At 44.3% G+C, this 16,221-nt stretch overlaps 1 protein-coding gene across 1 annotated transcript; it reads right to left on the bottom strand.

Moving 5' to 3' along the window:
• Positions 1 to 884: 884 nt before the first annotated feature.
• Positions 885 to 9,883, bottom strand: diablob (diablo, IAP-binding mitochondrial protein b). Its single transcript, XM_035780575.1, has 6 exons — positions 9,733 to 9,883; positions 9,294 to 9,426; positions 9,012 to 9,137; positions 4,652 to 4,762; positions 4,348 to 4,444; positions 885 to 1,957 (listed from the first exon to the last, which is right to left on the bottom strand). Exons 1-6 carry the CDS (start codon positions 9,771 to 9,773, stop codon positions 1,764 to 1,766), a joined length of 702 nt encoding a protein of 233 aa, XP_035636468.1. The 5' UTR covers positions 9,774 to 9,883; the 3' UTR covers positions 885 to 1,763.
• Positions 9,884 to 16,221: the final 6,338 nt, after the last annotated feature.

The raw sequence follows: 16,221 nt of genomic DNA, 5'->3' as shown, positions 1-16,221 counted from the left end.
GAACTGTGTAACAGCATAACTTTCACTTTGAACAGGAACTATGACATTTTTGATGGTGGATTTGTGGTCTCTTTAAAACTGTTGTCCTGTGGCTGGGATAACAAACATCCCGTCGTGCAATCCGTGTTCACATTGTTGCCTTTCACAGAGCACTTTGTCTCTCTGAGGAATGTTGAGTAAGCCTCAAGGGCTCTTCAATGAGTGCCAGGGGGATTGGAGGGGCTGGTGGAAGTGAAGCTCAGTGTAATAAGTGCAAGTCCCCCTTTATCCTTTTATTCTGTGGGTCTCCTCCCCTCATACATCTATCCATATTTCCTGCCCTCTTAAACACGTGTCTGTCTTGGCCATGGGCAGGTCTGAGACTGTTTAGCATAATAAATCATTTAGAAAACAGAGGGAACAAACTGAACACTATCAAGTGTCCAGTTTCCCAGGCCAGGGGATGGATGGACGAATGTTCATCTGCAGCTCCTTAGGTGCCCCTTGATAAGACTCTCTGTATCCCTACAAGGTTTTCATTGGACATGTTTTCCCAGGGACAGTTATACTTTGTACTCTATTCAGGCTGAGTTACTTTTAGAGTTCTAGACCATTTCACTCAGCTTTTCACATGAAGGCTAAATCCTTATAGAATCACAGTCAAAAGAATACCATGGATTTTGTGCCTTAAAGTGATTGAACCTGGGGTATACTAAGGGCCTGACGTTTTAAACCTCAGCACTCTAATATCAAGATGACTTCACACCGAAGACCATCAAGTTATACGCGTCAATGAAGGGGAAAGGGGCACCATTTGAAAGAGAGAAATTCTGAGAGATCTCTAAAGTGAGTGCATTATAATAATACCACTATAAAGTGTTGCATTCATTCACTAGAACCTAGTCTGAATTTCCACTCACATTGAGTATCTTTATTCCTCCCAAGCTTGCACCTCATCATGCATGAGTAGATTGAGTTGAGTTACACAGCAAAGACATATGAACCTACAGCGACATCTGCTGGCCATAAATAAATCAAAAAGGCAGTGACACTGGGAACACAGCATGCTGCTACTCATTTGGGACCCCGGTTCAGACTTGAGATACGAATACTGAACATGGACTTAAGGCAACATTTGACTCTAGTTCACGTTAAGTCAACTTAAGACAGAAAGTGCATAAGAAACACAAGTGTTTCTGCCCAGACCAAACGCTCTGCTATTGGCATGTTACATACTAGTAACAATAGAATCAGAAATCAACCTTTTTTTACTTGCATTTAAAAGTGACATAACTGATAGATACACAAACAAGATCAGACAGCAATAAAAAAAAAATCACCTTCAAAGTTATAACAATACTTGTATTTTCAGCACTTAACTCCTAAAAATACTTATCGTAATACATGATCTAAAAACAGCAGTGAAAGCTGTAATCTCAAATTGCACTTCTCTGCTTAAATGCACACAAACACGACAGCAGTATATTCACATTAGCAACAAAATAACAATATTTAATTTGTAGAGCTGATATCCCACACTCAATGCAAAATATTGGACCCACAAATTGGTTCCCATGATTGAGTCAAAACGTATCAATAACTGATCAGGGGTCATAACAAGAAAATCCCCTCCATTCATCAAGAGGCGTATCACCACTAGGCTGCCATACAGGCAGCATCAATGTACAGTCCATGTGGCCTAGTATCACATCATACAAACAGAATCAGGTGGATAAGACTGTAAATGGTTCAAAGCTGTGGGAATGGATGTAATAAAGTAGAGTTTAGTCCTCTCGCAGATATGCCTCAGGGATGTCTTCTTCCTCTATGGCAGCAGGTAGCTTGATCCTTTGACTGTCCTCTGCTTTGGACTCCTTTAGGTTCTTCTCTGCCTCCATAAAGAGCTGTCTGATCTGATTGACATGAGACTGCGCCACCTGGAGGCTGTTCTGTGCTGTCACAGACGCCTGGTCGGCACCTGGGGGGAAAAAAACAGTCTACAACCAAGGACCAAAACAGACACAGGTGAACACTCGTTGTCTAGGTTCTCTATCCCCACCCCCAATGAAATAATGGCCCGTCAGGAGCATCAGAATATAGTAGTAGGCCTAAACTTCAAAATGTTCATCTTAATTATTATTTATTTATTAAATCAAAAATAATGTGTGCCATTTGAAATAATTAAACTCAGCAAAAAATAAAAACATCCCTTTTTCAGGACCCGGTCTTTCAAAGATAAGTTATTTGGATTTTTACAAATTCACAGATCTTCATTGTAAAGGGTTTAAACACTGTTTCCAATGCTTGTTCAATGAACCATAATCAATGAATGAACATGCACCTGTGGAACGGTCGTTAAGGCACTAACAGCTTACAGACGGTAGGCAATTAAGGTCACAGTTATGAAAACTTAGGACACTAAAGAGGCCTTTCTACTGACTCTGAAAAACACCAAAAGAAAGATGCCCAGGGTCCCTGCTTATCTGAATGAACGTGCCTTAGGCATGCTGCAAGGACGCATGAGGACTGCAGATGTGGCCAGGGCAATAAATTGCAATGTCCGTACTGTGAGATGCCTAAGACAGCACTACAGGGAGACAGGACGGACAGCTAATCGGCCTCGCAGTGACAGACCACGTGTAACAACACCTGCACAGGATTGGTACATCTGAACATCACACCTGCGGGACAGGTACAGAATGGCAATAACAACTGCCCAAGTTAGACCAGAAACGCACAATCCCAACATCAGTGCTCATACTGTCCGCAATAGGCTGAGAGAGGCTGGACTGAGGGCTTGTAGGCCTGTTGTAAGGCAGGTCCTCACCAAACAAACATCACTGGCAACAACGTCACCTATGGGCACAAACCCACCGTCGCTGGACCAGACAGGACTTGCAAAATGTTCTCTTCACAGATGAGACGCGGTTTTGTCTCACCAGGGGTGATGGTCGGACTCGCGTTTATCATTGAAGGAATGAGTGTTACACCGAGGCCTGTACTCTGGAGCGGGATCGATTTAGAGGTGGAGGGTCCGTCACAGTCTGGGGCGGTGTGTCACAGCATCGGACTGAGCTTGTTGTCATTGCAGGTAATCAACGCTGTGCGTTACAGGGAAGACATCCTCCTCCCTCAAGTGGTACCCTTCCTGCAGGCTCATCCTGACATGACCCTCCAGCATGACAATACCACCAGCCATACTGCTCGTTGTGTGTGTGATTTCCTGCAAGACAGGAATGTCAGTGTTCTGCCATGGCCAGCGAAGAGCCCGGATCTCAATCCCATTGAGCACATCTGGGACCTGTTGGATCGGAGGGTGAGGGCTAGGGCCATTCCCCCCAGAAATGTCCGGGAACTTGCACGTGCCTTGTTGGAAGAGTGGGGTAACATCTCACAGCAAGAACTGGCAAATCTGGTGCAGTCCATGAGGAGGAGATGCTGCATTAAGTACTGCAGTGCTGGTGGCCACAACAGATACTGACTGTTACTTTTGATTTTGACCCCCCCTTTGTTCAGGGACAAATTATTATATTTAGTTAGTCACATGTCTGTGGAACTTGTTCAGTTTATGTCTCAGTTGTTGAATTTTATGTTCATACAAATATTTACACATTAAGTTTGCTGAAAATAACGCAGCTGACAGTGAGAGGTCATTTCTTTTTTTGCTGAGTTTTAGACTACATTTCATTTGATAAAATGATATGACTCATCACGATTGACTAAGAAATTATGCTTTAATGATAAATTGTAATTAAAATATTACATTAATTGGAAACTAAATTAATGAGGCTGCACCAACATGAGTTTTCCATTCATACAACATGTAGGGTAAATTATCACAGTAGATTACCCATGGTAAAATAGTAAATACTTTATTTCAGTTGTACGGAATGATTGTCAAATAGATCAAGTCGCCCTTAGTCGGTTTAAAAAGTAGGATTAATTTGTTCTGATTATTATAACCACAAGAGCGCAAAATCTTGAACAATGTTGGCAGCAATCAGAACTAAAAGAACCTGGAAATCCACTTTAGGGAGTGGTAAATCAGTGGCCAACGGTTGCAATTGATAACAGCTGTGCGGGTAATTTTAGCACGTATTGATGGTTTAACAAGAGATTACCTTGTCAGTACACTGGCAAATGTTCCTTGCAATATACCCAGAAGCACTGGTAGGTTGCCAGGTCCCAGATCTGTTTATGCCATCATGTCATGTTTGGCATGACAAGGAGTGGAATGATAGCACAAACAGGCTGGTACGCAGGCTAACTGGTAGGGGTATAGGCGGGTCAACCTGAAGTGAACATAAAAATCCTAACAAATCTACTTTCTACCATCCAATGTGGGAGTAGGTGCATAGGATACAGTACCCGCGTTGTATGCCGTTTCAGCTGCCAGTTTAGAGAGGTTGATGGCCATCATCCAGTTAGACTCAAACCTCTTACAGTCCTCCCTCAAATCACTCACCTAGACAAAGACAGCAAAAGATGGGACAAGGACAGGACTTGAGTTACTCATCCGGTAAAAACATACATACAAAACTATCTTGTTTTACATTTGTGACGTTAACTTAACAAATACAGAGGGTGAATGTTGACAGGGAATAGTCTAAGCTAACAAGGCAGCTTGAGTAGTGCATGACCTTTGACCTCTTAAACCACTGATGACACCTACCTCCTGGCGCTGGCGAACAATCACTTGCCAAACAGAGTCCTCTTCCGAAGGGGTCAGCTTGCTGCCTGAGGCAACATAGTGCTTGTGTAGGGTCACCAGTGTATGTATAGTCTAGAGAGAAAATGCAAACATTAGCTAGCTGGCGAAGACAGACGCACAAACCAACACGTGCAAGTACATACTGTGTGTACACAAGTGGAGTGTCCTAAATTGAACGGTGCTGTGATGTCATACACTGCTCGTGCAGCTACAGTAGGGCTGTTTGTGTCAAACCTAAGATAAAGCCACATTACTGGAGTGTGCAGACTTCCACTGTCACAGACAAATATATTTCAGAGTTTATGAATGGACAGTAGAATGAATCCACAGTAAAAGCCGAGTAGAGGAGAGTGGGGTCTGTTGAGCCAACCCTTGCTTCTAGGAAACAATACACAAAAATCAATCATGTGACCACATTTAGGAAGAGTTATTCAATTTATGAAGGAAGAAACCACATGCAACAAACTGGTAAGCCAGTTTTTAATATAGAGTATGTGGACACCCCTTCAAATTAGTGGATTTGGCTATTTCAGTCACACCCGTTACTGACAGGTGTATATATATATATTTTTTTAAATAGATTAAAACAAAATTAGGCACACAGCCATGCAACCCCCCCACAGACAAACATTGGCAGTACAATGGCCTTACTGAAGAGCTCTAGTGACTTACATCACAGAATGCCACCTTTCCAACAAGTCAGTCCATCAAATCCCTGCCCTGCTAGAGCTGCCCCAGTCAACTGTAAGTGCTGTAATTGTGAAGTGGAAATGTCTAGGAGCAACAAGTCAGCCGCAAAGTGTACATTCTTTGTGTTCTGAATGGTCCGCCATCTTATGTTCCGTGATTCTAGAAGCAGAAGCACTAGTTTAGAACACCTACATATACTGAAACTGGACAATATTAGAAGTTCAGATTCATAAGCTACAGGCAGAGTGGGATTGGCGAGTGCTGAAACAAAAATATATATATATATTTTTTAATAAATCGGTCCTCGGATGCAACCATCACTACAGAGTTCCAAACTGCCTCTGGAAGCACTGTCAGCAGGTTTCCATAGCCAAGCAGCAACACACAAACCTAAGATCACCATGCTCAGTGCCAAGCGCCGACTGGAATGGTGTAAAGCTCGCCGCCATTGGACTCCGGGGCAGTGGAAACACATTCCTTTGGCGTAATGAATCACGCTTCACCCACTGGTAGTCCAACGGACGAATCTGGGTTTGGCGGATGCCAGGAGAATGCTACCTACCCCAATGCATAGTGACAACTGTAAAGTTTGGTGGAGGAGGAATAATGGTCTGGGCTGTTTCATTGGGTCGGGCTAGGCCCCTTAGTTCAAGTGAAGGGAAATCTTAATGCTACAGCATACAATTCCATTCTAGGCAATTCTGTGCTTTAACTTTGTGGCAAAAGTTTAGGGAAGGCTCTTTCCTATTTCAGCATGACAATGCCCCTGTGCACAAAGCAAGGTCCATACAGAAATGGTTTGTCGAGATCGGTGTGGAAGAACTTGCCTGGGCTGCACAGAGCCCTGACCTCAACCCCAATTGAACAGCTTTGGGATGAATTGGTACGCAGACTGGGAGCCAGGCCTAATCACCAAACATCAGTGCCGACCTCACTAATGTGCGTGGCTGAATGGAAGCAAGCCCCCGCAGCAATGTTCCAACATCTAGTGGAAAGCCCTCCCAAAAGAGTGGAAGCTGTTATAGCAGCATGGGGGGGGCACCAACTCCATTAATAATGCCCATGATTTTGGAATGAAATGTCCGACGAGCAGGTGTCTGCATACTTTTGGTCACGTAGCGCATGTCAATTTTTTTAAACGATTTTCACAAACTCAAACGAATGTACTGTGTTATAGTTTCATGATGCTTGTATCTACACTAAAGTAGATTGTTTTCTACATCAGTTGGGGTCTCTATAAGCCACAATATGAGGTCCTAAACCTATCATGAAAGTGCATCCTGGTAGCTGTTTGGGCTAATAGTAAAAATGCTTGCGTGGGGGTGAGTTGAGCCAAAGGCCACCATACAAATTATGATTATATTTTGTCCGTTTTACGCATAATATGTATAGTATTTTTGCAATGAACTCAAGATTTGCATTGTTAGAGCAAACATCCCACCCCATGTATACTGAAGTAAAACAAGACCCCCACGAGGTTATTGAGAGAGCAGCCAAGGAAGTGCGAGAAGTCCATTTGAGCAGCAGCAAGATCCTATTTACTGAATGACACTGAAGAGAAATTGACAAAAATAAAACATGTACTTTGCAAAAGAGAGGTTATGACAGAGTAGCAGAAGTGCACAAGGTCTTATCCGATGCCATGGAGTCTGAGCTTGCTAATCCTATCAAGAATTTCACATGGGCTTAGAAACCTCAAATGTAGAGAAATTTCCTATGAATTGGCACATCCCTGTCCCAGACAACTGGTCAAGAAATGTAAGGGTAAATGATATTTAACAGAGAGATCTATATCTGAATGTAGGCATACATTTAAGATATTGTATATCACACCGACATTGCATTAATTAAACTGACCTACCAGCACCATCACCCACTTATCCCAAGGCGGCTCAACTTACCATGTCCCTATGCTTAACTTACCCATTACCCGGGGTAGGTTGTGCAAAGAGACAACTTTTTTTGGACAACCTGTTTTCAGAAACATATGTTTCTAAAGGGATATACAACATCCTGAAATATATGTAGATAGCTTTGTTAGAACTAATTCTATATTTCCCTGACGTAGTGATGCTGAATGTAATTGGCTAAACATACCCCACTCTCCCCTAATACAGTGAAGTATGCTGAACACTGGCCTATGAAAATCACTTTTGTGACATTTGAAGGATGTTAGGTGACAAACAATGGACAATATGAAAGAACTTTACAAAAATGGTAAATGTCAAATGTGATAGTTAAGACAAAAATATTTTGAAAACATTAATGTGGCAGTTGCTACCCATGACAAAAACAAAAAATCCCAATACTGTACATTATGATATTTACACGATATGAGCCCAAATGTAAAGCAAGTGCTGTGCTAAGGACTTTCTAATCTGTTTTGTGAAACCCGTGGAATTGGTGAGTTAATATTTGTGACGTGTATTCCTCAACCTGTCAGAGTAAGATCAATGTAACATTGTATGGCCAATAAGTGCAGGAATATCCTGAGGGTGTTTCACAGTCATCAGATGCCTTTTGACTGAAATATAAGGTAAATTGTTTTTTTCTTCACTTCTGTCATTCAGATGTTTTCAGAGATGGGTTGTCAGGGATTGGTCCAAATTCACCTTTAGCCACCCACATTTCTATGACAAGTGTTAGCTGTGTGAGAGTGCCTGACACCGTTGGCTGAGGCAACGTTGCGTGGCATTGGCTGTATTGTGATGGTTTTATTCTTTAAAGTAAAAACTACCAGAATTCAGTAGCTACAGCCCTACAGTCGATAAAAACATAGCTAAATACCAGTGAATTGAAAATGTGTCCCATCTACATTATCTTACTGTGAAGCTGGCTAGGAGGCAGCTCACCGTCTCATCTGTGCCTAGGCAAATTATTTGCTTCAGTTAAACCTCCCATGACCAAGAGTAACTAATCAACACCAAAAATAACATTACAATGTAATCTAACAGGTAGGCCTACCTTAGAAGTAAGCTTTTAGACTAGTAGCCTTCTGCGTTGAAGTTCAGACTTAGTGAGAAGTGTGTGTCTGTTAGGCTGTGTGTGAGATGGTGTTTGTGTAGGTGCTGTGTGTATTAAGTAACTAATTTCCATAAATGTGTACAAAAAGTTGTATTCTAATTTCATAAATTGTTACAAACTCAGGTTTGCATAAAGCAGTCATATTTGTTAATATTACCACCCTACTTTGAATTATTGAGCTTAAATTACTGTAAATACGTATTCCATACAGACTCATTTGTATATTACATGTCTATCTTCAAATAAAATAAAATTGTAATAAATTATACATTTATTTGAATCATCCCTGCTCTACATCAGCCCTGAAAATGTCATTACAATATGACCATGCTATATTGAAATACTAAACTAAATGTGTTGAATTTAAGAATCCAAACAGGTGATTTGGAGCCACAATTGATTAAGGATTAACATTGACCTGGCCGTGACATTATTGAACTTTTTCGATAACTTGAAAATAAGATCTCAGCTATGGTAAGTCCTATCCTAATGAATCAACATGTTTTAAGTTCCTGCAAAGCTTCTATATAGCATGGGATACAAAGTATAACATCAAAGCCCAAGTTTAATTGTCTCCTAACACATGGTAATGTAAAAAAGCGGTTACCTTAACGTACTGTGTGAATGAGTCTACGAGTGCTAGGGTGGTCTGAGAGAGGAAGGTGTTGGTGCTATCTGTGACCAAAGAGGATGCCCTGCGGACCAAGGCTTCATGAGATAGGTTGTCTTGTTTCTAGAAGAGGGCAGAGATGGATGGTTAGCTTAGCTAGTCTTATTTTTGGTTTAGTTTTCGACTGAATTGGAACATGAAACTGCTGAAGGAATCTACAACTGGCTTACAAGTATGCATGACTAGCTATGTGTATATCTTTTAAATGTGTAAAACAACCTGTGATAAGGGCACTGCACATAGGCCACCAATAGCAGACAGCGATATCCAGTTCTTCCGGATCACCGTGGGGATTTTCATGGCTTGTCGGCGCACCAACGCCCCACTGAGTCTCCCCAGGTTTGAGGCATAGCTATAAGACAGAAAGAAAAAATAAATAAATCACGAAGTGAATTGCCATTTCAAGATACCACAACCTACGTGTAATGAAGTAGCCACGACAAGAGTAACGTTAGTTAGCTAAGAACAGTAACATTAGCTAAACAATCATATCTAGCTAATGTTAGCTAGCTCGCATAGCTAGTTGTTTCGACATATCCAAACGCTAATTAACGTTAACCCTTTGGAAATACACCGGCCTTACATAGCCTAGCTGTTAATATTAGGTCAAACTTGACACACTTATATAATTTAGTACGTGAATTAGCTGATAACTTACCTCAAACCAATAAAAAAAAAACCTCTCCTGAACGCCGACATATTAGTCTGACGTAAGAGGAAGTTATCCTTCGTCTATGGTATTTTGACGATTGCATAATTTAATGTGCATTTGCCACCTACTGTGCGGGAAGGAAACAGGATTCCCCAAAACACCAACCAAAACTATAAAAAAACGACCAAAAAATAAACTTAACTAAATAAGAAAATATATATACAATTTTTAAAAATCTGATCCCTACACAAGCTCAAGGAAACCAGGAAGGGCGGGTCTTCCGGCACCATTATCCCTTGCAAGTCTTCAGGTGTAAAATCCCCAAAACTGTTCTGCTGCAGACACAATAATGTCCAGTTTCTTAGATTTCTTTGAGGCTTGTGCCATACAGTTCATAACTGTGGCAATGAACGCCACAAAAAAAAATCACCCTTTTTAACACAGGGGGTATCTTTTGACTGGCAGCAAACATTTACTACAGGCTCTGGTGCGTCCACTACCAAATCTTCACTAGTTTTTCGCAATTCTTTTAAATCAACTCCGCATAGGTGATTCGATTGACGGCTCTAACTTTTGCCACCTCAATCACCTTCACTCTTACAGGGCACTCCAGGAAACTTAGGAATTTGTATAAGATGGAGCAAGAGGGGATGGCTGCCACTTTATGGGCTCTTAACCAACCGTGTTATTTTGTTTGTAACTTATTTTGTACATAATGTTGCTGCTACTGTCTCTTATGACCGGAAAGAGCTTCTGGACATCAGAACAACGATTACTCACCTTGAACTGGACAAATGTTTCTTTAATGAGTCAAATGAGAGGGACACCATTTCGAGGACAGCTTTTTTCCATCTACGTGACATTGCAAAAATCAGAAACTTTCTGTCCAAAAATGATGCAGAAAAATTAATCCATACTTTTGTCACTTCTAGGTTAGACTACTGCAATGCTCTATTTTCCGGCTACCCGGATAAAGCACTAAATAAACTTCAGTTAGTGCTAAATACGGCTGCTAGAATCCTGACTAGAACCAAAAAATTTGATCATATTACTCCAGTGCTAGCCTCTCTACACTGGCTTCCTGTCAAAGCAAGGGCTGATTTCAAGGTTTTACTGCTAACCTACAAAGCATTACATGGGCTTGCTCCTACCTACCTCTCTGATTTGGTCCTGCCGTACATACCTACACGTACGCTACGGTCACAAGACGCAGGCCTCCTAATTGTCCCTAGAATTTCTAAGCAAACAGCTGGAGGCAGAGCTTTCTCCTATAGAGCTCCATTTTTATGGAACGGTCTGCCTACCCATGTCAGAGACGCAAACTCGGTCTCAACCTTTAAGTCTTTACTGAAGACTCATCTCTTCAGTGGGTCATATGATTGAGTGTAGTCTGGCCCAGGAGTGGGAAGGTGAACGGAAAGGCTCTGGAGCAACGAACCGCCCTTGCTGTCTCTGCCTGGCCGGTTCCCCTCTTTCCACTGGGATTCTCTGCCTCTAACCCTGTTACGGGGCTGAGTCACTGGCTTGCTGGGGCTCTCTCGTGCCGTCCCTGGGGGGGGGTGCGTCACCTGGGTGGGTTGATTCACTGTGGTCGGCCTGTCTGTTGGCACCCCCCTTGGGTTGTACCGTGGCGGAGATCTTTGTGGGCTATACTCGGCCTTGTCTCAGGATGGTAAGTTGGTGGTTGAAGATATCCCTCTAGTGGTGTGGGGGCTGTGTTTTGGCAAAGTGGGTGGGGTTATATCCTTCCTGTTTGGCCCTGTCCGGGGGTGTCCTCGGATGGGGCCACAGTGTCTCCTGACCCCTCCTGTCTCAGCCTCCAGTATTTATGCTGCAGTAGTTTATGTGTCGGGGGGCTAGGGTCAGTTTGTTATATCTGGAGTACTTCTCCTGTCCTATTCGGTGTCCTGTGTGAATCTAAGTGTGCGTTCTCTAATTCTCTCCTTCTCTCTTTCTTTCTCTCTAATAATAATAATAATTCGACCATGCTGGTCATTTATGAACATTTGAACATCTTGGTCATATGTTCTGTTATAATCTCTACCCGGCACAGCCAGAAGAGGACTGGCCACCCCACATAGCCCGGTTCCTCTCTAGGTTTCTTCCTAGGTTTTGGCCTTTCTAGGGAGTTTTTCCTAGCCACCGTGCTTTTACACCTGCATTGTTTGCTGTTTGGGGTTTTAGGCTGGGTTTCTGTACAGCACTTTGAGATATCAGCTGATGTACGAAGGGCTATATAAATACATTTGATTTGATTTGATTTGACACCCAACAAGGCCCTCATCCCCGTCATTCACAGGAGAAAGAGACAGAGATATCGCAGAAGGAGATCGGGGTGCCTTGTAAGGATCCGAAGATGAGTGGCTAATCTGCCTGTGCCATCGGTATTATTCAGAGGTGTGGACTCGAGTCACATGACTTGGACTCGAGTCAGACTCGAGTCACAAATATGATGACTTACAACTCAACTTTGACTTTAACACCAATGACTCGTGACTTGACTTGGACTTGAGCCTTATGACTCGACCTGACTTGATACCCTCCCCAAGCCCAAATATTAAAAATGATGCTATTAAAAAAAGTGTGCAGTGCATCAACTCTTCATTTAACAGATTACAGTTTGAATCGGACAGCAGCCAATCAAATTGTGCCAGCTGAGAAAAAGTTATATGTGGCAGTGCAGAGGAATGTCGGCGGGTGAATGCAGATGGAACCCTCAGAAGATGATACCCCAAATGATTATTTTCGGATATAAAGACGGTGCTAGTTCAACAAAAAACAGATTGCGGTGGGCCTCCCGGGTGGCGCAGTGGTTAAGGGTGCTGTACTGCAGCCCCAGCAGTGCCACCAAAGACTCTGTCTTAACCGGCCGCGACCGGGAGGTCCAAGGGGCGACGCACAATTGGCCTAGCGTCGTCCGGGTTAGGGAGGGTTTGGCCGGTAGGGAAATCCTTGTCTCATCACTCACCAGCAACTCCTGTGGCGGGCCGGGCACAGTGCGCGCTAACCAAGGTTGCCAGGTGCACAGTGTTTCCTCCGACACATTGGTGCGGCTGGCTTCCGGGTTGGATGGCGCTGTGTTAAGAAGCAGTGCGGCTTGGTTGGGTTGTGCATCGCATGACTTTCAACCTTCGTCTCTCCCGAGCCCGTACGGGAGTTGTAAGATAGTAGCTACTAAAATAATTGGATACCACGAAATTGGGGAGAAAAAGGGGTATAAATAAATAAATAAATAAACAGATTGCAACTTGCAAAATATGCGGGAAGAAAATTTCCAACTTTGTTAGACATTTGAAGCTGCACAAAGAACGGTAAGTTGTGGCTAATATAGCCGACAGCTATATATTTTATTACTTTACTGGTGTATCATGTATGCTAACGTAACGTTAAATCAATGCCATCAATCAATCCAATCCAGTGCGGGAACGTGATCATTGCACCCAAGATTGAGCTACAACTGGCTATGCAGTTGGTAGCCTAAATACTGCCTGATGTTTCTGCTATCCTATAACCATTGCATACGTTAGCCTAGTGTAACCACAGAGAGTGAGCGAGAGTGTGTGTGTTAAGGTTGGGCAATTGATGTACAAGCCTACATCGCCCGATTGCGCCCTATAGCCGTCTACCGTATAGCACCACTGTAGAAACTATTACACTCAATGACTTGATTGGTGTAGTGTTAGCTAGCTACATAGTTGTCTTTGCTGTCTTCGTAGCCAAGATAATTGTGTAGTTTAGAGTGTGTAGTCTTAGAGTGATTATCTTAATTTACCGAGGTTAGCTAGCCAGCTATTTGTCGTCCTTAACGTAGGAGACACTGCTAGCTAGCTAACAGCTAGCCAGCTATTTGTCGTCCTAACGTAGGAGACACTGCTAGCTAGCTAACAGCTAACAGCTAGCCAGCTATTTGTCGTCCTTAACATAGGAGACACTGCTAGCTAGCTAACAGCTAACAGCTACCCAGCTATTTGTCGTCCTTAACGTAGAAGACACTGCTAGCTAGCTAACAGCTAACAGCTAGCCAACGTCTACCGAATATAACTTCTGCACTCAACAACCCGGTCGCATTCCGCTTCGCTCCACAGGTAGTATCACATTTTCATTTCATTTCATTTCATTACAGCACAACGGTTTGATTTGCTTGATCGTAGCTAGCTACATAGCTAGATACAGAGCCGTCTTTGTATCAAAGATAATTGTGTAGTCTAGAGCGATTTTCTAGGTCAGCTAGCCAGCTATTGTCGTTCTTTTAACGCAACGTAACGTAATCAACACTGCTAGCTAGCCAGCTAGCCCCCGAATAGTAGCACTGTAGAAACTATTACACTCAACGGAACGACTTGATTAGTGTAGTGTCAACAACGCAGCCACTGCCAGCTAGCCTACTTCAGCAGTACTGTATCATTTTAATCATTTTAGTCAATACGTAAGCTTAACTTTCTGAACATTCGAGACGTGTAGTCCACTTGTCATTCCAATCTCCTTGCATTAGCGTAGCCTCTTCTGTAGCCTGTCAACTATGTGTCTGTCTATCCCTGTTCTCTCCTCTCTGCACAGACCACACAAACGCTCCACACCGCGTGGCCGCGGGCACCCTAATCTGGTGGTCCCAGCGCGTACGACCCACGTGGAGTTCCAGGTCTCCGGTAGCCTCTGGAACTGCCGATCTGCGGCCAACAAGGCAGAGTTCATCTCAGCCTATGCCTCCCTCCAGTCCCTCGACTTCTTGGCACTGACGGAAACATGGATCACCACAGATAACACTGCTACTCCTACTGCTCTCTCCTCGGCCGCCCACGTGTTCTCGCACACCCCGAGAGCTTCTGGTCAGCGGGGTGGTGGCACCGGGATCCTCATCTCTCCCAAGTGGTCATTCTCTCTTTCTCCCCTTACCCATCTGTCTATCGCCTCCTTTGAATTCCATGCTGTCACAGTTACCAGCCCTTTCAAGCTTAACATCCTTATCATTTATCGCCCTCCAGGTTCCCTTGGAGAGTTCATCAATGAGCTTGATGCCTCGATAAGCTCCTTTCCTGAGGACGGCTCACCTCTCACAGTTCTGGGCGACTTTAACCTCCTCACGTCTACCTTTGACTCATTCCTCTCTGCCTCCTTCTTTCCACTCCTCTCCTCTTTTGACCTCACCCTCTCACCTTCCCCCCCTACTCACAAGGCAGGCAATACGCTTGACCTAATCTTTACTAGATGCTGTTCTTCCACTAACCTCATTGCAACTCCCCTCCAAGTCTCCGACCACTACCTTGTATCCTTTTCCCTCTCGCTCTCATCCAACACTTCCCACACTGCCCCTACTCGGATGGTATCGCGCCGTCCCAACCTTCGCTCTCTCTCCCCCGCTACTCTCTCCTCTTCCATCCTATCATCTCTTCCCTCTGCTCATACCTTCTCCAACCTATCTCCTGATTCTGCCTCCTCAACCCTCCTCTCCTCCCTTTCTGCATCCTTTGACTCTCTATGTCCCCTATCCTCCAGGCCGGCTCGGTCCTCCCCTCCCGCTCCGAGGCTCGACGACTCATTGCGAGCTCACAGAACAGGGCTCCGGGCAGCCGAGCGGAAATGGAGGAAAACTCGCCTCCCTGCGGACCTGGCATCCTTTCACTCCCTCCTCTCTACATTTTCCTCCTCTGTCTCTGCTGCTAAAGCCACTTTCTACCATTCTAAATTCCAAGCATCTGCCTCTAACCCTAGGAAGCTCTTTGCCACCTTCTCCTCCCTCCTGAATCCTCCTCCCCCTCCCCCCCTCCTCCCTCTCTGCAGATGACTTCGTCAACCATTTTGAAAAGAAGGTCGACGACATCCGATCCTCGTTTGCTAAGTCAAACGACACCGCTGGTTCTGCTCACACTGCCCTACCCTGTGCTCTGACCTCTTTCTCCCCTCTCTCTCCAGATGAAATCTCGCGTCTTGTGACGGCCGGCCGCCCAACAACCTGCCCGCTTGACCCTATCCCCTCCTCTCTTCTCCAGACCATTTCCGGAGACCTCCTCCCTTACCTCACCTCGCTCATCAACTCATCCCTGACCGCTGGCTACGTCCCTTCCGTCTTCAAGAGAGCGAGAGTTGCACCCCTTCTGAAAAAACCTACACTCGATCCCTCCGATGTCAACAACTACAGACCAGTATCCCTTCTCTCTTTTCTCTCCAAAACTCTTGAGCGTGCCATCCTTGGCCAGCTCTACCGCTATCTCTCTCAGAATGACCTTCTTGATCCAAATCAGTCAGGTTTCAAGACTAGTCATTCAACTGAGACTGCTCTTCTCTGCATCACGGAGGCGCTCCGCACTGCTAAAGCTAACTCTCTCTCCTCTGCTCTCATCCTTCTAGACCTATCGGCTGCCTTCGATACTGTGAACCATCAGATCCTCCTCTCCACCCTCTCCGAGTTGGGCATCTCCGGCGCGGCCCACGCTTGGATTGCGTCCTACCTGACAGGTCGCTCCTACCAGGTGGCGTGGCGAGAATCTGTCTCCTCAC

This window comes from Oncorhynchus keta, chromosome 11 (assembly GCF_023373465.1).
Source record: "Oncorhynchus keta strain PuntledgeMale-10-30-2019 chromosome 11, Oket_V2, whole genome shotgun sequence".
In the NCBI taxonomy this organism is placed as follows: Eukaryota; Metazoa; Chordata; class Actinopteri; order Salmoniformes; family Salmonidae; genus Oncorhynchus; species Oncorhynchus keta.
This window is presented reverse-complemented; position numbering and strand designations above follow the sequence as displayed.